At 42.2% G+C, this 24,624-nt stretch overlaps 1 protein-coding gene across 2 annotated transcripts in view; it reads left to right on the top strand.

The window, feature by feature from the left end:
• LRP4 (LDL receptor related protein 4) overlaps window positions 1-16,562 on the top strand; it is a 116,512-nt gene extending 99,950 nt beyond the window's left edge. For both annotated transcript variants that reach the window (XM_048486358.1, XM_048486357.1), the window contains exons 24-38: window positions 402-488; window positions 890-1,061; window positions 1,949-2,111; window positions 3,196-3,421; window positions 4,349-4,652; window positions 4,816-5,034; window positions 5,893-6,027; window positions 6,469-6,577; window positions 6,958-7,102; window positions 7,686-7,799; window positions 8,589-8,712; window positions 9,165-9,232; window positions 10,276-10,363; window positions 11,214-11,355; window positions 15,151-16,562. In XM_048486358.1, coding sequence (XP_048342315.1) covers window positions 402-488; window positions 890-1,061; window positions 1,949-2,111; window positions 3,196-3,421; window positions 4,349-4,652; window positions 4,816-5,034; window positions 5,893-6,027; window positions 6,469-6,577; window positions 6,958-7,102; window positions 7,686-7,799; window positions 8,589-8,712; window positions 9,165-9,232; window positions 10,276-10,363; window positions 11,214-11,355; window positions 15,151-15,483 — 2,429 coding nt within the window. In that variant the 3' untranslated portion in view covers window positions 15,484-16,562. The remainder of the gene's footprint in view (window positions 1-401; window positions 489-889; window positions 1,062-1,948; window positions 2,112-3,195; window positions 3,422-4,348; window positions 4,653-4,815; window positions 5,035-5,892; window positions 6,028-6,468; window positions 6,578-6,957; window positions 7,103-7,685; window positions 7,800-8,588; window positions 8,713-9,164; window positions 9,233-10,275; window positions 10,364-11,213; window positions 11,356-15,150) is intronic.
• The last annotated feature ends 8,062 nt before the right edge of the window (window positions 16,563-24,624 follow it).

Genomic DNA, 24,624 nt, shown 5'->3' with positions numbered 1-24,624 from the left:
GGCTATCATACTGTCTTGAATGTATGACCATTCAGTGCCACTTTATGTATCACATCTCTGTCCACCAGAGCTCTGTTTTTCTTTTGCCATTTCCTACATGTATTTTGGTTGGGACACTTGAGAGAGCTCCCTACTTTTTTATGAACCAGCACTGGGTAAACATCAATATGTGACGCTCAGCAACTTTTGGGAAGATAGTTTTCCATGGTCTCTTCTTTTGAGAGTTTCTCACTTATCTCAATGAGCTTGCTAGACTCCCAGTGTGGGACTGCACAGAAGCCATTGGTAAATGCCACCTTATTTTTTGTGTGTTGTGCTGAAACTAGATTGAAGTGTGTTTGATCTGCAGGAGACATTTTATTTAGACAGGTGTTGCTGATGTTATCCTGTTTTCTTACCAGGAAAGGTTTATTGGTCAGACAGCACACTGCGGAAAATCAGCAGAGCTGCCCTGGATGGCTCCCAGTATGAAGATATCATTACTACAGGTAACAAAATGCTTTGCCAAAACCTTCCTGCCTTCATCAAGAGTGCTTTTAGAAAATGATTCAGTTTGTTTTGTGCAGGGGTAGGGAACCTGCGGCTCTCCAGATGTTCAGGAACTACAATTCCCATCAGCCCCTACCAGCATGGCCAATTGGCCATGCTGACAGAGGCTGATGGGAATTGTAGTTCCTGAACATCTGGAGAGCCGCAGGTTCCCTACCCCTGGTTTTGTGTATGGGTGATTTGTAGGACTTTTTTTTTTTTGGGGTAGTATAGTTATCTCCAAATTTTTAAATGGAGTTTCTAGAACTATAGATGGTCTGGAATATCCTGAGAATGCTTTTAAGTAGGAAAGGTTCTAAGCTTTTGGGCGGGCATCATTAACAACTTTGCCTTCCTACAGGGCTACAGACCACAGATGGATTAGCAGTAGATGCTGTTGGTCACAAAGTGTATTGGACAGACACTGGAACCAATAGAATTGAAGTGGGTAACCTGGATGGAACAATGAGGAAAGTTTTGGTGTGGGAAAACTTGGACAGCCCAAGAGCAATTGCATTGTATCATGAGATGGGGTAAGTACTGATAGTAGAATGTTTTGGACTAGAGAAAGGCAGTGGGTGAGAAGATATGAGAATGTTGCATCTTCTGATATGGCATGGAGGTTAAGTGTGGTGGACTCTAATATGACAAACCAGTTTGATTCCCCATTCCTCCACAAGAAGTTTGCTGGGTGACCTTGGGCTAGTCACAGTGTGGTGCAAGAAGTACTCCTTGCCATTGCGTGGATGCCGATTTGGTTAACACGAAGCACTCAGAGCCAATACTTTTAATAAAAATAAAGTTAATAACATCAAAAACTAAAGCTGACAATAAAATAACAATATTAAAATAATCCATGGTAGTAGGTAGGTTCTGTTTCCAAAGGAGCAAGCAAAGAAAAAATTAAGTTACCTAAGGTGTAAGCAAGCTAGCATAACGGCATCGTCAGAACCGTAAGGCGGGGGAGAGAAAAGGTTGTTAGTATAAATATTGAACAACAATTATAGGAGGAATCTTAGGGTTAGATTACATGTACAAACCAATCACATTACTTTGCTCATCATCAGCAACCGTTACTATTATCTCATTATAATTATCAGGTGAAGAGGTTTCAAAGGGCTTTCGGAATGTGGCCATTAGATCAACAGTTGCAGCTTGAGAAAACTAGTAGAAGCCAGAAAACAACATTTTATTTTGAGAACCAAAAACCTTTCAAAGATGGCTGCTCTTAAGCCAAGTTAAACACTTTCTTCACACACAGTTTTCTCAGATCTCTCTCAGCCCCACCTACCTCACAAGGTGCCTGCTGTGGAGAGAGGAAGGGATTGTGATTATTCATCACTTTGAGAGAAAAGCTGGATATAAAAACCAACTCTTATTCTTCTTAATAACTGGTTGGCTTTCTCCTTCCTCTCTACAGGTTTATGTATTGGACAGATTGGGGTGAGAATGCCAAACTGGAGCGAGCTGGGATGGATGGCTCTAACCGCATGGTGCTTATCAACAACAACCTGGGCTGGCCAAATGGCCTAGCAGTGGATAAGATTGGATCACAGCTACTCTGGGCTGATGCTCACACTGAGGTATGCAGATGTGGAGAGGCCCTGAGGATCAATTTTGATACTTTGACAGAAAGGATGACATGGGACTGATTAAAGAACACTTGTGATCTGAAAGCAACTTCATTTATGAGCATTAATCAAACATCACAAGATGATGTGCTCGTGTCAAACAGCCATCATGGATGAAAACCTAACAGCAAGACTTTACAATTAGTTGATGTTACTGCCCTCATTGTCATGGTGCAGGCTATTTGCCTGTTCGACTGTAACTCAACCTACCAAATTATGACCACATTTATACAGAAGAAGAACTAATTAAAATATTTTAATTGCCCTGATTTTGTTTCCTATGGGGAGCCAAAGTGGCTTACAAGATACAATTGAAATAAGCATATGGGACCCACACACCCCTCTGAATACTCTGAATCTTGGTCAGGTCTTGGATCCACTAGCGCATCTCACCTCAAAGCCTTTGGCTGTATGCAGGTAAAACATCTGCAGACATAAAAGGAACAAATTCAGACCTTGTTCTGCCCCTTTTTTGCCATCAAGTCACAGCCAAGTTATGGCAACTCTGTAAGGTTTTCAAGGCAAGGGATGGTTGCCATTTCCTGTCTCTGAACAGCAATCCTGGACTTCTTTAGTGATCTCCCATGCAGGGTCAACCCTGCATTGGGTTAGCCTGGGCTATCCAGCTTAGGGCTCTTGCTCTAAGGCTGATAGTAAAATGCTCCCCAACTTCCCCCCCTTCTTTGGAGTCCTTTTTTTACTTGTTAGCTCCTCTCAGCCGAGCAAACATTCATAAATGAATGGTTCACTTTCTTTGTGCAGCTTAATAGTTGCAAACACCACAACTGGGTTTCTTTTGCATTGGGCCCTCATATCTGATGGTCCTGGAAGGGCTGTATGAGGCACAAGACCCCATGTTTGGGACAATATAACAAAAATGACAAGTCGTCAGGTAAAGAGATACATATGTGTATGCAAGTTCAGACTGTTGAAAATGTTACATATGGCAACTTGAAGTCATAACTTTTTGAGGCTCCACCTTTTTCCCAGATTGTCTCTGAAAAGGAATAAAAATTCATTATAGCTCTCTTCTTAGCGCATTGAGGCTGCAGACCTGAATGGTGTAAACCGCCGCACCCTGCTCTCACCAGTGCAGCACCCTTACGGCCTCACTCTGCTGGATTCCTACATCTACTGGACTGATTGGCAAACTCGTAGCATTCACAGAGCTGACAAGGATACTGGAGCCAATGTCATCCTGGTCAGGGCAAACTTGCCTGGCCTGATGGACATCCAGGCTATCGACCGGGAGCGTCCTCTTGGTAAGTTTCTAGGTCTCAGGCATACAAAAAAAAAAAAGTCCCAAGACCTTGGCTGGGGATTCCTCTTAGAATCAGCCACAGCTGCAGCTCTTTGGAAGATGAAAGGAGGGCATAGAGGATTGCATGTGGAAAGAACATACCTTTTTCTACTCTGTTCTCCCAAGCCCATGCCCACTACTGATGGGGTGTGTGATGAATGTTATCCATTATATTCTTAATTCTAGAAATGTTCTCTTTAAAGCTAGTGATTCTCAAGTCAGGGGTCTACTTGGTGTCTTGATCTCCCTTCATTGCTTTATTACTGTTCAAGCTTTAAAGACCCTTTTAATAAAGACCATTAAAATGCTGGCAAACTTCAATCTGTTAAGGCATCCCTATTTTCATCACAGCCCTGACTTTATCCTGTTGTGGCTCTGTGTAGTGATTCACAGGTTGGGCAGTGATTTTGCTGTTTCATCATGGGATGGGATTTTCTCAGAGCTTAGAATTGTGGTGTCGCTGCCATTGAGATGGCAAATGATAGTACAAAATCAAGATTCTCCACCAGTAAACTGTTGATCACCTTGGAATGTTGGCAGGTTTCTAATATTCGGAGTCTGTAAAACTTCCCTTTTGGAAATCCTGTCTCCATTTATCCCTCTTAACTTTTCCCATAACCCTGCAAAAATTATTCCAGTAAGGAAGGTAGGTAGCCTTAATAATGACTTATAGACTTAGAATCATAGAGTTGGAAAAGACCACAAGGGCCATCAAGTTCAACACCCTGCCATGCAGGAATACATAATCGAAGAACTCTTGATAGGGACAGGTAAGACAGACTTCAAGCAGCATGGTTAGTTGCCTGGGAAATGCATGTTTAAACCAGTAGAAAAGCATTGAAATAGAAATGGAGTTGAGATTGCCTTGTCCTTTCTCTTTTTTCTTAAGGTGCTAACAAGTGTGGCATGAGGAATGGAGGTTGCTCACATCTCTGTTTACCGAACCCTGAAGGCTTCTCTTGTGCCTGTCCTACTGGTATCCAACTGAAGAGTGATGAGCAAACTTGTGACCCATCTCCTGAAACATACCTGCTTTTTTCTAGTCGTGGCTCCATCCGGCGTATCTCACTAGACACTAGCGATCATACTGATGTCCACGTACCTGTCCCAGAGCTCAATAATGTCATCTCTCTGGACTATGACAGTGTGGATGGCAAGATTTACTACACTGATGTTTTCTTGGATGTAATCAGGTAGGTACCCTTGAGATCCTTGCCTGTTGTGTTAAGTACTTACCTAAAAGCTGCCTTCTTTGCTTGTTTGGTCTGTATGTCACTGGGGCTTCTTCCACAATGGGATTGTTGAGTAGTATAAGGAGTCTATTCCTCATTCTCTTTGGAATTAATATTCTTTCAGGCGAGCAGACTTGAATGGCAGCCACATGGAAACAGTTATTGGCCAGGGACTAAAGACAACCGATGGTCTGGCAGTGGACTGGGTGGCTAGAAACCTGTACTGGACGGACACAGGTCGCAACACGATTGAAGTTGCAAGACTGGATGGCAACTGCAGAAAAGTGCTAATTAACAACAGTTTGGATGAGCCTCGAGCAATTGCTGTCTTTCCCAGAAAGGGGTAAGTCTAGGGCCGTGGTGGCGAACCTTTGGCACTCCAGATGTTATGGACTGCAATTCCCATCAGCCCCTGCCAGCATGGCCAATTGGCCATGCTGGCAAGGACTGATGGGAATTGTAGTCCATAACATCTGGAGTGCCAAAGGTTAGCCACCACTGGTCTAGGGTCAGCTAAAGATAGGTGTTTCGAAGGATAAAATCACAGGTTCTAAGTATAAAATCCTAGAGAAAGTATAGAGAACAGAGAGGAGGTGGAGGGAAGTGCCCTAAAATGGAAACCCACTTCAAGACTTCCAAGAGCATTTGTTTGCTTGGAAGGGCTCCTCTTGCTGGCAGATTAATTCATGAACAAACTGCCCATCTTGAGGTAAAATGCTCTGGTTGGTTGGGAAGAGCTAATTTCAAGCAGCTGGCTGGGACCTTTTCTACCAGAATCCTATTCATGTCTAAACAGACATTGGGGTCAAGGGGAAAGGCTGTTAGAGCAAAGGAAGGAAGGACTGCTGTTTGATTCTTGAAAGGAGTCTTTCCCAATCAGCTGATCTTCTGTACTCAATGGGCTGCAACTGTCTGGAGAAAGCTGTTGTCTCTTCAGAGGCAGACAGGAGTCCCACCTAGCCAGCATCTCTGCTAATTAGGAAAGAACCCAGCCACCTGCTTTGCTTGGCCCTCTTGTCTTTACTCATTAATAGCCTGATGCTACATGACGTGTGAACTGCATGCAAGCAGATTACAGCAGCAGAATATCTTGAGAAGGAAAGGTGGTGTCAAGACAGAATTGCCTGTGATGTTTGGGGAATCCTGATAATGTGTATGTGTGTGCCCGTGTGCACCTTTCACCCTGTTTTTTCCCACCCAGATACCTCTTCTGGACAGACTGGGGTCACATTGCTAAAATTGAGCGTGCAAACTTGGATGGTTCTGAGCGCAAGATATTGATCAACACTGATTTAGGCTGGCCCAATGGTCTGACCTTAGATTATGACACCAGAAGGTGAGCACAGCATTGCCAGTGATAAGGTAAATGTGTTAGGTGTGTGTTTTGGGAACCAGCAATTCCATTCAGCCAAAGTGTTCCTTTTGTTTTTTAAGACAGCTTGAGGCTGATGTGTTACTCCCATATGTAAGGGCAGTAGGGAGGAGAACAGGTTTGCATGGGGTGGGTGTTGGGGATAGAGAGGCTTGTTGGTCTTGTGTGTGTGTTAAGTGCCATCAAGTCACTTCCAACTCATGGTGACCCTCTGAATCAATGTCCTGTCATTAACAACCTTGCTCAGACCTTGCAAACTGAGGCCCCCTGCTTCCTTTTTATAGAGTCCATCCATCTCATGTTGGATCTTCCTCTTTTTCTGCTGCCTTCAACTTTTCCTAGCATTATTGTCTTTTCAAATTACAAGTCTCATAAAAGTTACTTCCTTGTTTTCTGTTCTTCTAGAATTTATTGGGTTGATGCTCACTTAGACCGCATAGAGAGTGCGGATCTCCATGGGAAGCTGCGGCAAGTGTTACTCGGCCAAGTGGCGCATCCCTTTGCCTTGACACAGGTACAAAGGAACTGGGCAGTGAATGCTGGAATTTTATTAGGTTGCAAGGGAGGGACATGGCTCAACTGTAGAGCATCTGCTTTCCATGCTGAAGGTCCTGAGTTCAGATTCCTGACATCTCCAGTTGAAAGGATCAGGTAGTAGATGATATTAAATGCCTCTGCCTGAGACAATATTGATTTTATTGTCAAGATCAAGTCAGAATCAGTATAAGGCAGCTTCAGCTACGTTCATGTGTTCCAAAGAAGTAGCACATTCTAATTTGGGAGGCATAAAGACAGTGTTTTGCTGTTTCAATTTTTGCTTAGACTCCTATGAGTAGGCTTTTGTGGTTAGTATATTTTCCTAATGAATTTTTGTTTGTTTTGGTTTTTGAGCAGCAAGACAGATGGCTTTATTGGACTGACTGGCAAACCAAATCTATCCAGCGAGTGGACAAATACTCCGGTCGGAACAAGGAGACAGTGTTGGCCAATGTTGAAGGGCTCATGGACATCATTGTGGTCTCTCCTCAGAGGCAGACAGGTATATGCAGCAATCCTAATTCCTTTATGGTGAATTTGGAGCCAAACAGGTTGCAAATAGTAATCTTCTAATAGGTCCTGGAAAATGGCAGTATTGAGGATGTGTGAGACAGGTTCCAAATGCTGTAGGTCCATCATTTTGCACAGGAAGAACTTCCGAAAAGGAAGAGAGACTGCTAAAAACTTTACCAAAAATAAATGACAATCCAATACATAGCTTATTCATAGTTGTCACCTTTTAAGCTGACTTTGGCTGTGTAGAAATGGGTCAAGCTTTGCTCATATCACATGAGAAAAATCATATTTGTACAAATCAGGTGCAGATGTATACAGAGGTTCATACTACAGTGGTGACCAGACAAGGGTGTCCATTGGGTAACATTAATGTAGTTCTTCCCTTTGTTTATCAATTTGCTTTCCTTTCTTAATTGCCAAGGCTGTACTGATTCTGTGGGTGATGGGCTTTCATATTGATCCTTGTGCTTGACCATCTGGTTAGTGTATCCTGGTAAGAAGAATATGAAACTCCTGTGGCTGGGAAAAGAAAACTATACTCTGAGCTAGATCTTGTCTGTATCCTTTAGGTACAAATGCTTGTGGAGTGAACAATGGAGGTTGTACCCACCTCTGCTTTGCCAGGGCTTCTGACTTTGTTTGTGCATGTCCGGATGAACCAGATGGACGCCCCTGCTCTGTTGGTAAGTTATTTGGGGTATAGGATCCTGTGCATGATCCATATTCCTACCTAACCAGTACAGTGTTGCTATTTGCTCTGAAGCAAGACCATTTCAGATAATAAATTAGCATTTACTATAGAATTTCTCCTTGGCAAAGCAAGCATTATGATTGAAATGCCTCCATGCTAGAGACTTTTAATTTGTCTCAATTTGTCTGTCAAGTGCCTCGTGCATTTGAAGCTTCCCCCCATATCCCAGCAGCATATTTTAACACAGGTTCAGAAGAATACAGCTCAAAGCAAGTTTTTATTTCATCATGTGCAGAACCATTTAAAAGTACCTGCATAGTAACACTGAAATACTGCTTAGAGAATTGTTGCAGATTAATAAAATAACTCTTTAGTTTAGCTACCTCCATGCAGTTACAACAGTCTAGTAAACCGCTTTTGCGGTTTACTATGTACTATGTTTACTATGCTGTTTACTACACTGCAGTTTACTATGTACTATGTACTATGTTTACTATGTACTATGTTTACTATGCTGTTTACTATACTGCGGTTTACTAAGTACTATGTACTATGTGGTTTACTATGAACATCCTATGTACTTTCCAATTTTTGATACCTTTATTAGAAGATCTCTGTTTTATGGAATGAGTCTTAGTTCTTCCATATATATTTGGTCAGTCAGCATTCTGACTTACATGTTGGAGATCTCATGAAACTTACTAATTTTCTCTTTTCATGAAACTGTAGTGCCTAATTATAGGGCCTGCCTCAGGTTCTGTTTTTTCTTTCTCGTATGTAGTTCCTGGCATGGTGCTACCATTTCCAGAGACCACAAGTGCCACCAAGAAAAGTCACACTCTGGGTAGTAGACCAGGCTCAACAACCACTAAGCCTCACACATCCTTGGAAACAGCTGAAGGAAAGTGAGTGGCTTTGCTGCTTAAAATGTGAATGTAAAAAAGAGCAGGTGGTTTCCAGTTTTCTTTCTAGATTCTCTTCCCCCTGAAAGAAACTCCGCAGTTTTAGGTACCATAAAGTGGAGTTTCTGCTTTTTTAAAGATGAAGACAAATGGGAATAGAGTTGTTTCACCATTTAGAATCATTGTGATTTAATTATTCTATTTAACTGCTTAAAATATTGTTCTGTTTAACAGCTTAAACTAAATTTCATAAAGTATATTACTTGAGATTTCCAAAACATTCTTTTACCAGTTTGAAATGTTGTCTGGGGTAGAAAAAAGGGGTTTTTTTTGTTGTACTCTTATTTCTAATGAGCCCCCTTTAGATCACCCCAGCATGGTTCAGTCCTTTATAGGTAAATGACTGGCTGTACTCCGTCTTGATGGTGACCATTTTGTACCTTTCCATTGTACAGCTGCTCCAACAAAGAGGCTGGCCAAGGTCTGTGCACTCATGCCGAGGAAGCGGTGCTGGCAACCACAGGTGGGTTCTTTGTCTTCTTTGTCCCACACTATGCCAGTGTTGTTTCAGCATAAAATACTGGAAGCTCAAACATGAGATCAATTCACAACAATAATTTTAGCAATGGTTCAGAAAATACGAAGAAATACTGTTCTGACAAGAAGCTTGGAAATATTTGAGCATCTTCTAGTATTTCCCATTATTTGCATAAAACTTTTTTCTAAAAAATATATATATGAGGCTGTGTTTTTACCAGTTCCTCACTCAAACTGTAAATCCCCCTCCCCCCAATCATAAGAGTCCCCTGCCCCCTAGAGAGCTTTTTAGAAAGCTTAGTGGGCTTCAGCTGGAGGGGGAGAATTGACTAAAAATCCCCACCCCCGCTTCTGCTGCAGAAGTGACCAGAGGGGGGGGAGGGGGGTTGGATTCCATTTGTTAATTGTGATTATTATTGTTGTTGTGTGCTTCTACATTTGAATCTGAAAGACAACAATTCATTTATATTCTTTCTGTTGTATTATGTTCCATCCTGAACTAAGCATGTGTATGAAAATACTTGCTGAAAATTTGATCCAGACAATGCATCTTTCCTTTGACTTATACTAAAGTGAGTTATATATCGGAGGATCACTGTTAGAAAGATTAATAGGTTCCATTATGCCAGTACAATCATTCTCATGGGTTTCTTGAAACATTATGTCTTGAAAATACATAAAGCTCTTGTGAGCAATGTGTGTTTATAGCAATGTTTATTCTTTTTCAATATGGTGGATTGTTGCCCCCAATAGGAGAATGGCTGCTGATTATTTGGCAAAGGAATGAGCTGATCTTTTACAAACGTTTGTGGGAAGGAACAAATGAGATGGGTTTCTCCTTGATCAGCTGCGACAGTTTATGTGTATCAGAAGCACAACAAAAATTGCCGTTGGTGTGATATTTTTGTTAGTAAGGCTTTGCTTGCAAGGGTCATAAAAGTATTGCATTATCATTTTTTTAGATTTCTACAAAGGTGAAGTTATCTCTGCTGTACCGTCACCCTTCATCTTAAATTTGTTCTCTTTCAGGAGAAGGGCTGCATGTCAGCTATATTATTGGAGGCCTTCTGAGCATCTTGATCATTCTGCTGCTAATTAGTGCAGTGATTACATACAGGTAATTTCACCTTTTTTTGTCTTTAAGTATTTGTTCCATTTGCTTTTAACAAAACTCAGCAAATTCCACAAGATGTTGGTATGTTAGTTTGTAACCCTGCTGTGCTTTTAGAGGCTAGCTGAGGAAGAAAAGTTAGAAACATAGAACCCAAAGGTTAAGATGCCAATGCTCCCAAATTACCGTTCTTACTAGTTCTAATGGCAACAAGCAGTTCTTGTCTCTTGTTGGCCTCTGAAAAACCCCAGCATTGATTTTTTGGATGATACGGAGAAGATTCAGTAGCAACAGATGCTCACATTTTCCTCTTATACAAATGTTGATTCTTCTATGTCTATATTTGCCTGGAAATAATTCATAGAGAAATTTATGCATGCCTTAACTTAGGTTGGATCTTAAACTCAGGCCCCTTCCGCACACGCAAAATAATGCATTTTCAAACCACTTTCACAACTGTTTGCAAGTTGATTTTGCCATTCTGCACAGCTTCAAAGAGCACTGAAAGCAGTTTGAAAGTGCATTATTCTGCGTGTGCGGAATGAGCCTCAGTTACGAGCCAGTGTAGTGCAGGGAAGTAGTGATTAGAGTGTTGGATTAGGATCTAGGAGTCCCAAGTTTGAATCTCCACTCTGCTGAGGCAGATTGATGCCCCTTGGACCAGTCACACACTCAGTCTGATCTACCTCATAGGGTTGTTGTGAGGATAAAAATGAGGAGAGCGGAATAATGTAAGCCGCTTTGGGTCTGCACTGGGAATAATGGTGGTGTATAATGAAGGAAATACACACAGTTATTTTCTCTCTGATGTTCTAACTGTGGCAGTGATATGTTGATTAATGTTGTTTTCCTGTAGGCACAAAAAGTCCAAGTTCACAGATCCTGGACTGAGTAACCTTACCTACAGTAACCCTTCCTACCGGACATCTACCCAGGAGGTGAAGATTGAAACTGTTCCCAAGCCAGCTATGTATAATCAGCTATGCTATAAGAAGGAGGTAAGTGCTGGCTTCAGAACTCCAGCAACCAATGTCAAGCCACTGTAGTTTTAAAGGCTGGTTTAAAACTTGGGATTTTTTCCCTTCATCCTTGATGGATCACAGTTACCTTTTAAAAAACTATTCCTCCCATTACTAGATGACCACTGATATGACCCTGTAATTTAACCAGCAATATCTGTTGGTATTTTCATATCCAAAGCTCCTCATGAAGACCACAGTCTCTTATTACACAGTTTGTAATTGTGTTAGAGAGGATATTGTATTCCTCAAGGATTGGCAGTGGGCGGGAGTGAAGACAAGTACTGTTGCAATTGTTGTGAGCCCTTCTGAATGGGCGATGAAGGGCAAGTGATTGCCCATGATTCTTGCATAGCACTTAGTTTTATTCTTTGTCTTTCTTCCTCAGCATCTTTCTCACCCCTCTGATAGCCTTTCACCTTTCCTCTTTTGACTTCTACCCACAGCCTCACATCAGGTATCACTGCTCGGTTTTTGTGCAACCTCTGTCTCCCTTATTCCTTCAGTGGCCTAAGCTTGACCTATGTTACCTGCTGCTTGGCTGGCTTTCTGTGTGTGTGTGTGCGTACACGCACTCGCGTGTTCATACATGTGCATGTGCACATCATTGAAATCTGCTGCATATGTGTGGTGGGAAAGACTTCCCTAATAGGCAGCCTTTAATCTTTGTGTAAGTCATTTGGGTGCTGTGTGGTTTCCGGGCTGTATGGCCGTGTTCTAGCAGCATTCTCTCCTGACGTTTCGCCTGCATCTGTGGCTGGCATCTTCAGAGGATCTGATGTTGGAAAAGCAAGTGGAGTATATATCTGTCCAGGGTGTGTGGGGAGTGTCCAGGGTGGGTGGGGAAACCTTGTCTGTGAGTAACAAAGGCGGCAACCAGGTCAATAGTTGAGGGCATCTGAATAGAAGTATGAGTAACAATGAAGACTATAGCCTGGGAGTAACCCTGTAGATAGCAAGGTCAGAACTTGGCTGCCAGTGTTGAAAAATGAACAGAACTTGGCTGCCAGTGTTGAAAAATACTAGGGTCAAGACTGTGTCAAACCAGCTCCACACAAACACAGGATGACCATAGACAAAAGAAACAAAGGCCAGGATACTTCTATTCAGATGCTCCCACCAGTGACCTTGCTATCTACAGGGTTACTCCCAGGCTATAGTCTTCATTGTTACTCATACTTCTATTCAGATGCCCTCAACTATTGACCTGGTTGCTGCCTTTGTTACTCACAGACAAGGTTTCCCCACCCACCCTGGACACTCCCCACACACCCTGGACAGATATATACTCCACTTGCTTTTCCAACATCAGATCCTCTGAAGATGCCAGCCACAGATGCAGGCGAAACGTCAGGAGAGAATGCTGCTAGAACACGGCCATACAGCCCGGAAACCACACAGCACCCAAGAGATTCCGGCCGTGAAAGCCTTCGACAATACTTTGTGTAAGTCACTTTAGTTTTTGGGGGGGTTTTGTGTTTAGCATTTCAAACAGGATTTACATGCCTTAACCACTGCTTACAGAATAGTTTCCAGGGTCTTGAATAATGTGACAGTCACCTTCTGCCCCTCCCCCCATCAATACTATGTTTATATTTTAAAACCATTACTGGTACAACTGACCTGTATTCTTCTTATGGTTTATTCCCATCAGAGTTTTATGTTAACCAGATTTGGTAATTAAGGAGTGTGTGCCAGAAGATTATCCTTCTTAAGAGACTTTTTACATTCTAATTGTCCAATCTGCACTAGCCATATTAGAGTTGCATCTGAAGACAAACTCCTATTTTAATGCTTTACCAGTTTCCACCTGTGATTCTATGTTCTTTTTCCTTCTTTGGTTTTGGAGATATTGTTTGTTCCTGTTCCTGTCACCATTTATAGTTTATATTTTCTCATCAGCTGAGAGAATCCACAGTTCATAATGGAATTTCTCATCTGGGTAAAAGTATGTGTTGTATCTTGATAATATTTCACTCCAGCAGAAATCTATGAGTTTGGATATATTTGTGAAGGCTATCTTAGTGTGATGTTTAACTGTAATCTTGAAAAGATTTCATACACACACCCGAATCAATGATCTCTGATTTTTGCTGTCATCAGATTTATCAGAAACTGTCAAAGTTGAAAGATCTCTGTGACCTGGAGTTAGATCTCAAAAAAATCTGTTTTGGTGGACAAATTTTGTTTATTCTTAGTATCTCAGTGATGACTGTTTTTCAGATGAGAAGAAAATTTTCTTACCTCATCAGTTCATTTATCTGGTTCTCTGCACCGTTCCATTAGTACCATAGTATGGAGTTTGGATTAATCATCTGGAGCAGTTTTTCTCAGTAGCCACATTTCTTCTTAGTGGCACATCTTCAAACTGCTGCACCCTGTGTGACCTTACCTATTTGCCTTTTGAGGTACAGGAAAAAATAAAAGCTGAAAACAGCACACATTTTATAGTAAAGAGAAGAAACTATGTTTTTTGGACAGAAGCAGTCTCATCTTTATACATAATTGGCTAATAGTTCGAACATCTGACTACGATCCTTTACCCAGTTAGTGTGCAGAACACACAGATACCAAAGCCCTGTGCATCCTGCACTCCCATTGGCCATCGCAGCTGTGAAGCGGCTGCTCCATGGCCTGACAAAGGCCACCCTGCCCCCCCCACCCCCAAGCATGCCAGGCTGCAGAGGGCTTGCCCACAGATCTTAAGAGATCCACAGGCAAACAAGCCTTCTGATCTGCAAGCCAACAAGCCCTCCCACCCTTTCCCCCCTACCTCTAGCAACCGTCCCTTGCCCATGGATCCTAAGAGATCCACAGGCAAACAAGCCCTCCCGCCCTCCCCCCCAGCAACCCTCCCTTGCTCAAGAGATCTGTGGGCAAACAAGCCATCCTGCCCCCTCCCCCACCAATCCTCCTTGACCCCAAACAAGCTCTTCCAGCCCTCCCCCCACCTACAGGAACCCTCCCTGACCCCAAACAAGCCCTCTCTGCCTCCCCCCATCCCCTGCAATCCTCCCTGGCCCCAAACCAGCCCCTGCCCACCCACAGCAACCACCCCCCTGCCCAACCTTGCCCACCCCCCAAAGACACGGCAGACTGGTGGGCCAGCAACACATGGTCTCCAGCTGCCCTGCTGAGCCTATTCCCATTCCTCTGCCCAGCTACAGCCCCATTAAAACCCATTGCAGGAGGAGATGTTTCCTCTTCAACCCCTGTGCTCGGGCCCATTGCATCTCCCTTGCAATGGACTTTGCTGCTAATAGGACTAGCAATGCATTTGGTTATTGAGATTAAACTTTATAATAGTGAAAACATGGACTTTTCAGTAAGAGCCTGATATATGCACTATAGCATATTAACTGTAGACAGTTATATTAAACAAATATGTTTGCATGTATACAATGTATATATTATAATTGTTTAATGGTATAGATTACCCTCCACATGAATCTTCATACTATGCATTTTGAGTGAGTAAAACCTTTTCTTTAAATACATTTCCCTTATTCTAAAAGAGAAAATATTTACTAGGAATTTTTTCAGTTGTTCCCAAATTTCCAATTTTGTTGTTGAAAAAACTGAAAACATATTTTTCCAGGCTTTCACATTTCTAATGCAATTGAGTGGGCCCACCTTGTAGTAGGACACTGTTCTTGGTCTTTTAATGCCTTCCCAGTACGTGGCAAAAGCCAGCCTTCCATTTGTTCCCGTTCTCATGTTCCAGTTTCTGCTTTGCTGTATGACTAAGCACATCTCATGTTATCATCTCTGTAGGCTGACCCTGATCATGATTACACCAAGGAAAAGATCAAGATTGTAGAAGGGATGTGCCTCTTGTCCAGTGATGAATCGGAATGGGATGATCTCAAACAGATACGGAGTTGTCGCGGATGTATTCTCCGAGATCACGTCTGCATGAAGACTGACACAGTCTCGATCCAAGCCAGTTCTGGCTCACTGGATGACACCGAAACTGAGCAGTTGTTGCAGGAGGAGCAGTCGGAATGCAGCAGCATCAGTGCAGCAGCTACTCCGGAGCGTCGTGGCTCCCTCCCAGACACAGGCTGGAAGCACCAACGCAAACCTTCAGCAGAGAGTGAGGTCTAAAGCACCTGCAGAGACATTTGTCCTGTCTTTTCTGTCATCCTTAGCTGTGATGAGATAGGAGGTGACCTGCTATTTGAGGAGGAACTCAGAGACTAGCCTTTTGTGTCATGTGGAGCCCAGAGACTGCCTTTTGCTAAGGAGCCTGAGCTAGACTGTGCCCATGTGGCTGGTTGGATGCAATCCAGAGACCCTTTTGGCTCACTTTTAATGTCTATTTATATGTTTCCTTTCCCTAGAAGCTGTGATGTTAAATTCAGCAGCAACATTTCCCAACTGAGTCTGATGAATCTGTCATTAGGTCCAGTCCACAAGCTGGTCAAGGACTCTGGGCCACCAGTAGCCATATTAGAATGGCACTTCTGAACTATCTCAGTCCTTGATACCTGTGACCTATACTCAGAGACTATTGGCACTAATTGGGTTTGCACTGCACTCTTTCTACCTGTAGGCAAGTGGGCTGGGACTAGGTGATGATTTCAGAAGTATGGAGGTGAAGTTAACAGTATGTTGTTTTTGGAGATACTTGTGCAAGGAGAGCGACTACATCTGTACCTGCTTTTTGCCAGGCCACTAATATCACTGCCATCTTTTCAAGCTGAGAAACCACTGCCAAATCCAAACAGGGTGTGAGGAATTAAAGGGTTAAATCACTTAATCTGTTGCTGGCAACAGACATTGCTCCTGCTTGTCCAGTTCATTGTGCCAAATCCTACTCTTTTTCTAAAACACACTTTTTGTTCTGGTAGATAGAGCTTGCACATCTACTGGGGGGTGTCATTTTATTGTGCTTCCCATTAGCAAGGAAAGTGCTGGATTTAGGCATGAACTCTTTGTTAGTCAATTCACACAGGATCTTCCGGTGGAAATGTGTGGTTCTGGAAACAAAAGTTGGCCTTTGGAAGTCTAATATATTGCTTTGCAACTGGAAATGAGGTGTAAAATGTCACATTCATATTTCAGTCCCTATAGAAGACTTGGATTTATACCCCACCTTTCTCCCCTATAAGGAGACTCAAGGTGGCTTACAAACTCCTTTCCCTTCCTCTCCCCACACTAGACACCTTGTGAGGTAGGTAGGGCTGAGAGAGTTCCAAAGAACTGTGACTAGCCCAGGGTCATGCAGCAGAAATGTAGGAGTGCGGAAACACATCTGGTTCACCAGATAAGCCCCTGCCACTCAGATGGAGGAGTGGGGAATCAAACCCAGTTCTCCACATTAGAATCCACCTGCTCTTAACCACTACACCACGCTGGCTCTGCTGCTGATTGAGCTGGAATGGTACTTACTGTGTGGACTGAGCATTGAAAATGCGGTGTGTACAACTGATAGCTAATAAACATGTGGAGATAGGAGAGAACAGACAAGTAACAAGTCAAGATGCACACTGTTCATTGTTCAACTGTGTAACACACTTTCCATCATAGTTAAGATGTTCCCGTTATTCTCATGCTATCAAAGGAGACCTTGATGCTTAGAAACTGTGCCTTTCCAGAAAATCTGTTTGTCAGGTGATGATACGTGCAGCCATACCTCACTGGGCAAGATAGCACTTCCATTGCAAGGAAGTCACATTTTCCCAGCACTGTTGGCCAGGCAATATTTAGTCTCCAGGAAAGAAGCAACACTTCCCCATGCCCCAACTTGCAAGTGCCTCTCCTATGATTCAATGAGTACTGCTTGGGGTGTGAATGTCTGGGACATCACTGTGATTAATGGCATAAGCTGTCTGAGCCTGTACCATTCTGTGATCTCTTGTTCCTTGCTCAGCTAGGGGAGAGGTATACCATTTCAACAAAAAATAGCAATGAACACCAGCAAGGGGATTCTCTTTTCCTTCTCAAAGCTGCCCATTTGATTACAACTTTTTTCATCTTTTCAAAGTTCTTTGGAGGACTGTATGCTTCTTTGCTTAATTCTTTCATCATCAGGGTTACATTCACTAACATGCATTCTGTGGTATAAACATTGTATATATACAGTTCAAAACATGTGAACATAACATTTTAATGTTAATTTAAAATATATTTGACTTCATTTGTACTCCCACTTTTCTGCCCAGTGGGGACCCAAATCAGTGTACATTGTTCTCCTTTATTCCATCTTATCCTCACACCAGCACCCCTATGCTGTAGGTTAGGCTAAGAGTATATGGCTTACTCAAGGTCACCTGGCTACCTTCCATGAGTGGGGATACAAACAGGAACAGAGGGAGAGGAAATTGCACCTGGGACATGACCTTCCCACACGCAACTCCCGCCCCGATCCACCCTGCCTTTGGGAGGGGGGTCTGGGAGCGATTTTCTACCCCCAGGTGACGCCAATGGCACGTGCCTGGAGTGCACCCCCCCCACCCCGACTCGTTGAAGTTTTGCACTGGATACTCCCAGATCCTAGACCAGCATTTTAACCATGACACTGGCTCTAAAATGTATTTTACACATACAACATTAATTTTCCCAACTGTGGCCCCTTCCACACATGCAGAATAATGCATTTTCAATCCACTTTCACAATTGTTTGAAAGTGGATTTTGCTATTCCGCACGGTAAAATCCAGCTACAAAGTGCACTGAAAGTGCATTATTCTGCATGTGCAAAAGGGGCTTATATCAGCCATTTAGGGCCCATGTATTAGAGAACTGTTAATCTGTGGGCTTGACTGGGATGCCATCAATATGTTGATGACACCCAGCTCTATCTGCTGATGGGACTTTGCCCCAAATGTGTTGACCAGCTGCCTGGAGGCCATAGCTGAAAGAGAGCTGGTCAAAGTTTAATCCATCGGAGGAGGTCCCATGGCTGGGTATGTGAAGAGCAGATGGGGGGGGGGGCTGAGTACCAACTCTTGATGGCATGTAGTTGTCAGCTGCACTATCTGTCAAGAGTTTTCAGTTGATATTTCATGAATCCTTAACACTGCAGGCTCAAGTCACACAGATTTCTCACCTGGCATTCATCATCTTCATCAGGTCAGATTACTGGAGCCCTACCTGTCTCAAACAGATCTGGCTGTAGTGATCCATGGAATGGTCACCTCTAGACTGGATTATTGCATTTGCATCCTGCTCTATGCAGTGCTACCCTTGGGCCTACTTCGGAAACTCCAGCTGATGCAAAATGCAGCAGCACGGGTTCTTATTGGAACCCCTTGGTGAACGCACATTCAACCAGTGCCACTGCAGCTGCATTGGCTCTGGGTGGGATACCAAATTAGGTTCAGTGTTTCAGTGCTTATGTTTAAAGCTCTAAACTGTCTAGGAGGGTCATCATATCTAAGGGACCGTCTCTCTCAATATGTCTCCTGAAGAGCACTGCAGTCCTCGAATAACAACCTACTGGTGATCCCAGGCCTGAAACAGGTCCTGCTGGCCCCAACTAGAGCCAGGACATTCTCAGTCATGCCAAAGCCTGGTAGAGTGCTCTGTATAAGACCCAGGCCCTGCAGGACGATGCAATTCCACAGGCCCTGTAAGACAATATTGTTCTGTTAGGCTTATGGTTGAGGCAGTAATCAACAGCTTCCACCATCTTTTGGCCTCTTTCTCTTCTACTCCCTATCTTCCTACTGTCACACTAAGATCTTAGTTGCCATCAGTTTTAGAAGTTACTGGTTTTAAATTTTTAGACTGATTGTATTTATTGTACTTTCTATGATGGAATCCACCATGAACCCGCAAGGGGAAGCGCAGCATACAAATATAATAGATAATAATAATAATAATAAATATTGTTTTGAGAGAAGCAGTTATGTAGGCCAACTTCAAGGCATCCAGTCTTGGGCCAGGTATGACCAGTCTGACAGTTTTACCTTTAATAACTTTTAGCTGGCAGGGATAACCTAACATGCTTTCTTATCTTAGGGAAGCCACAAATTAAAAATCTTCCCTCTTTGTGTTCTGCATTTCAAGGAAATACATTCAAAGAGCTTCTTCTGCACAGTCAATTAGGAAAGGTGACTTTTGTGTAAAAGTTTCCAGTGATTTTGGCAAGTCATTTTTGATACACCTGTTCCTTCTCAAATGATGAAAATACGTGAATCCATACAGCAAATGGCTACAAATATCCCACCCTCTTCTTAGGAACTTACAGCGGCTTTCAGTGGTGTTAGCTAGTTTCACAGGGCTGTTGTGAATTATGTTGAGAGACGATGCTCATTAAGTTTTATGCCAGAATGGAAATTTGAATCCATGTCTAAGTTTAAATCTTCCCCAGTCCAACTCTGTCACCACATTAGCTCCTCCATGTGTGTTTCCAGTTATGCTTTTCTTTTCTACTGTGGAGTACTTTTCCTGCAGCTTTTTCATTGCACATTCCCATAAAAATACAGTAGCAGAGGAGAGTGTTCCATGGAGTGCTAATATGAAAATCAAATAGTTTTCATTCATTAAGCAGAATCTACAATTTTCTCTTTCGAAAAGAAGACAGTGACGGAAAATCTTGCTTACTACAACCTGATGCTTTTTCAACTACATGGGGATTATAAATTAAATTGTCAAACCCTGACTGATGTGCATTCCTATGAAAATTTCATAGGAATGCAGGATTGAGATTAAGAGTTATGTATTATGACATGATTTTTGTCTACTTCTAAAGAGGAAAATAGTTGATTTTTATTTATTTATTTTAGTTGGCACCAAGCTTTTGTGGTCTTGTCCACTGAAGCTTTCTCAGATTGAGAGAGTTGTTTGCTGAATCTCAGCAAGGAAAACAATCATACTTGGGCAAAAGCAAGGGTCTTTGCATCTAGGACGGATCTAAGAAGGATGAAGCTAGGCTTCTGACATCTGAGGGGGAAAGCACAGGCAGTCTTGCACAGAGAAGTCATGTTGAGTTTTTAAGATGGAGACTGGGAGACAGAAAGCTAATCATCCCTTCAGAGTTTTGTGGAACAACAGAAATGGGTGTTTAAGCTGAGAGTTATACATGTCTCCTAGCTATGTAAAATAACCTCCACTTGAAAGCACTCTCGTCGTCTAGGAAAGTGGGCCTGCTATTGCACATTCCAATCCTGAGACTATATGCTGTTGCTTTTTCTCAAACACACACACACACACACACACACACACACACACACATCCCATTCCTCCATTCCACTCCCAGCAGTATGTTCATAGTGGCTGCAGGGAAATGGATCAGTGGCACTACAATAGAGTCCCCCTTGTGAAGTAAACAAAGATAATATTCCCTATTCTGGTATGTGCAAGTAGGCTTTGGCCAGTGCCTCGGATTATAGGGTTCTTAACTTGTGTGCTGAAAAAGCAAAATCTCTCATTGCACTTGGAGTTTACAGAATGTAGAAAGATCAGAAGTGGGGACAATCTCTTGAGCACTGATTTACTGTGTAAAAAAAGCATATTTTTCTCTTTTGTCTGTCCTGAGCTAATGGCAGTAATCCCCTGCATTCCTCTGTAATGGTTTTAACATTACTTACTGGAGAGATTGGGTTTTTCTGGAGTTATTTAACCACTATGTTCAATATTTTAGAAATTGATGATAATTTAATATAAATTTAGCTTTTCTTAATCACTCTGCTGGACTTGAGTTGTGAATTTAAAATATTGTGCACGTGTTTCTCCTGACCAAACAGACTTCCATGAAAACACATTTCGTTTTACAAAAAACCAGGATTGGGAGTAGTGTGAGAGAAGATGCATTTTACTGAATCAGACCATCAGTCCATCAAGGCAACTACTGTCTGTTCCAACTGGCAGCAATTCTCCAGGGTCTCAGGTAGAGGTCTTTCATATCACCTATCAGCTAGAGATGCTGGGTATTGAACCAGAAACCTTCTGTATGTCAAGTTGATGAACTCACTGAGCCATGATCCTCCTACCCAAAAATGTTGATACATATGAACACATGAAGCCACTTCATACTGAATCACACCTTTTGGGTCCATCAATATCAGTATTGTCTACTTAAAATGGCAGCAACTCCCTTGGGTCTTTGAGGTCTTTCACATCACTTATTAACTGATCGCTTTAACAAGATATACTGGGTATTGAACCTGGGACATTCTGCATACCAAACCGATAGATGCTGTACCCCTGAGCCAAACCCCTTCCCCGTCAGAGTAAAGGGAATTCAATGGTGGGACTATTCCTGCTTATGATAAGTTTTAATCAAAGTTTAATACCAGTAATTTCAGAAGCTCTGGGATGTTTGTCATTAACTTATTTATTTATTTCTTCGACTTCTATACCGCCCACCCCCAGAGGGCTCTGGGTGGTGTACAACAACTGATATAATCTAAAATAACAAGAAGAGCACATTCAATAAATACATACAATATAATAAAATTAGGGCTCTAAATTTCACATTAAAACCATTTAAAACAGCGCACAAAACATCGCGTCTGGCAATCTAAAAGTCCCTCTGAGGAGGGAACGGAAAGGCCCAAGATGTAAAAGGCCGCAGATGATAAAAAGGGAAGGAGCTTCCTTCCTTAGTAGAGCAAAGAGCCAGATGAAGCCATTTTCTCATGTGGAGCTCAAAGCTGTTTGCTTTGTCTCTGCTGGTAATCTGCAAGTTTAAAATTGTATTGGTTGTAAGGTATATTTTCTATACTTTGTAAAAAATATTTTTAGTTTTTCAGATAAAAGCAAATATTAAAATGAAAACGAATAAGCTAGTTTCTCAGAAATAAAGTTATGCAAATAGACTAACAAGATTTTAAATAAACTTATAGCAAAATAAATCATAATAAACTAGGCATACAGTCATAATGTAAAACAAGGGGGAAAAAACTGGAAAGCACTTGATATCTACTGCTAAATAGATACAGTATCCATCCCAACAAAATTCACATTTGAAGTTGATCTAGCAGTATTGGGGCTTACCTTAATACAGAACAGAAAATTGACCATTTTTCAACTAATTTATCATAGTGTAAGTAACTTTTCATGCATTGTATGAAAAGTTAATTTTGTCAGTGATTCTTCCCAACCTTTCTCATACCAACACTGAACTCAATGACCCATGGCTATTTTCCAATTTCCAGCCATTTCTATTCTTGTGGTTCAGATAAACTATTTTGTTCTTGAAAAATCCCTAATAGACATGGTATCCAGTTATCTTACAGAACACTTCAGGGATATTAACCCAAAAAAGCTGCATATAACAGCATAATTGGAAAAAGAAATACTAGTGTTCTGAAGATATGCAAAAATCACATCAAAGCAAAGAGTGCAGAAAGAATTTCCTGACCTGGATGGCCCATGCTAGCCTGATCTTGTCAGATCTCAGAAGCTCAGCAGCGTTGGCCTGGTTAGTACTTGGATGGGAGACCACCAAGAAATACCAGAGTTGTCAGGTAGAGGAAGGCAATGGCAAACCAGCTCTGTTAGTCTTTTGACTTGAAAATCCTTCTGGATAGCTGTAAATAGGCTGCAACCTGGTGGCACTTTACACACGTACCAAAAAGATTTACTGTATGACACAATGGCTCCTAAATATCAACACTCAAATTGCTACAAAAACAGATAAGCACAAAATACAGTATTTAAGCAAAAATATGACAATGTCTTAGACAATTATACAATGATAAAAATGCATCTCAAAATGGCAAACCACACAATAAGTACAACATTCAGCCAATAACACGGTGAAGATGGAATCTGTTTTGAAAGTGATCCCCAGAAAACTTCCAAGTTGCTCATAGTCTCTCATCTGTTCATTCAGAGACATCCATTTTCAGTTGCTGCCAGAGGAGAGAAGAAGGCCGAGGGCCCCCTACAACAAAGTGCTAGACAATCATTTTTTGGTGGAATGAAATTTGACCACAGCCTGTTTATTGAACGCTGGTTAAGGAAGCAGAGGCACAGCATAGGGGATGGATCCAACCACTGGGCAACAACCTTGCTGTCTCCTAGTGATATCCTTCCCCCAGGCCTGATTGCTGGGGGGAAACTAGGAGCAGCAAGACTGTGGGAGCCATTTGGTGCTGGCCTGTAGATGAAACTGGGGGGGCAAGTGACCAGCAGGCCCCGCCTGGGCATGTGGTATCGAAGCTCAATCCAGCCCGCAAACCCTTTATGGAGCTCCCCACCGAATGGGAGGGCCGACACACAGGCTTTTCACCAGAACAGATCAGTCCCCATACACAACTGTCGGCATGAGGGAACCCTTGTTTAGCCTTTGAATATAAGTTTGGAATTTGATAACACAAAAACTGAAATAAAAACATATTAACTCAACTAGAGAAATGACGGACTGATTTAGAAGAGGTAAAAGCAACACTGTTGAAGACTTTCTGGTTTTTTTGCCTCTAATTAAATCTAAAAATTGGGGAAACTGTGGCTGAAATATAGAGAACCCAGAAATATTACCACAACAATCATACTCCATATTTTGTCAGCAGAGAAACACACACACCCCCACACACAAACCCTATAAAGTAATGTTGGGATACCCACAGGCCCACCCAACCCACAACAATGCCAGCCAGAAATCCAAACAAAAACCAGCAGACACAGAACCAGTGGGAAGGAAAATAGTTTGGGAAACAAAATTTAATTATTAAAACTATACTATTTGGCAATTAAAAAATCTGCAAGGAAACACCCCAAAAACAGCAAACAAAGAAACACCAGGGGAAAAGAGCAAACACAGCAATTCAACCGAGGGAAACCCTAATAAACAAATCTTAAAACAGCAGCAAATCCAACCAAAACAAGAACAGAAGCAAATGCAAAAACATGTCAGTTGGGCAGGGTAGGGGAGATTTAACTGGAAGCTTAAAAATTCTCCCACAAACCTTAACACCACCAAAACAGCAACCTTAAATCAGAAATGCAGAACTTTTAAAAAACACAAGGTCAAAAAACTATGCCTGGATGCATTTGGGCCTGAACCCTCAACCTCCCCTTATCCCACCCCACATCCCAGCCTAACTTAGAAATAAGTTAAACAAACAGTAATTAAAATTTAAAAGGTCAAATACTTTTAACAAAATTATATTGAGTCAATTGAGCAAATCCTTTGGCATCTTCTTCTCCAGGCAGGCCTGCTCTGCATAGGGAAATCTTGAACTATCACTCAATCTCAGTCAGGAACACAACGGATTGGCCAGAAACCAGCAGTGTACACTTGGCCAGTCAGGTACCCATCCAGAGATCTGAAATATCCAGGGAATAGAACCTT

Source organism: Sphaerodactylus townsendi, linkage group LG02 (genome assembly GCF_021028975.2).
Source record: "Sphaerodactylus townsendi isolate TG3544 linkage group LG02, MPM_Stown_v2.3, whole genome shotgun sequence".
Lineage (NCBI taxonomy): Eukaryota > Metazoa > Chordata > Lepidosauria > Squamata > Sphaerodactylidae > Sphaerodactylus > Sphaerodactylus townsendi.
This window is presented reverse-complemented; position numbering and strand designations above follow the sequence as displayed.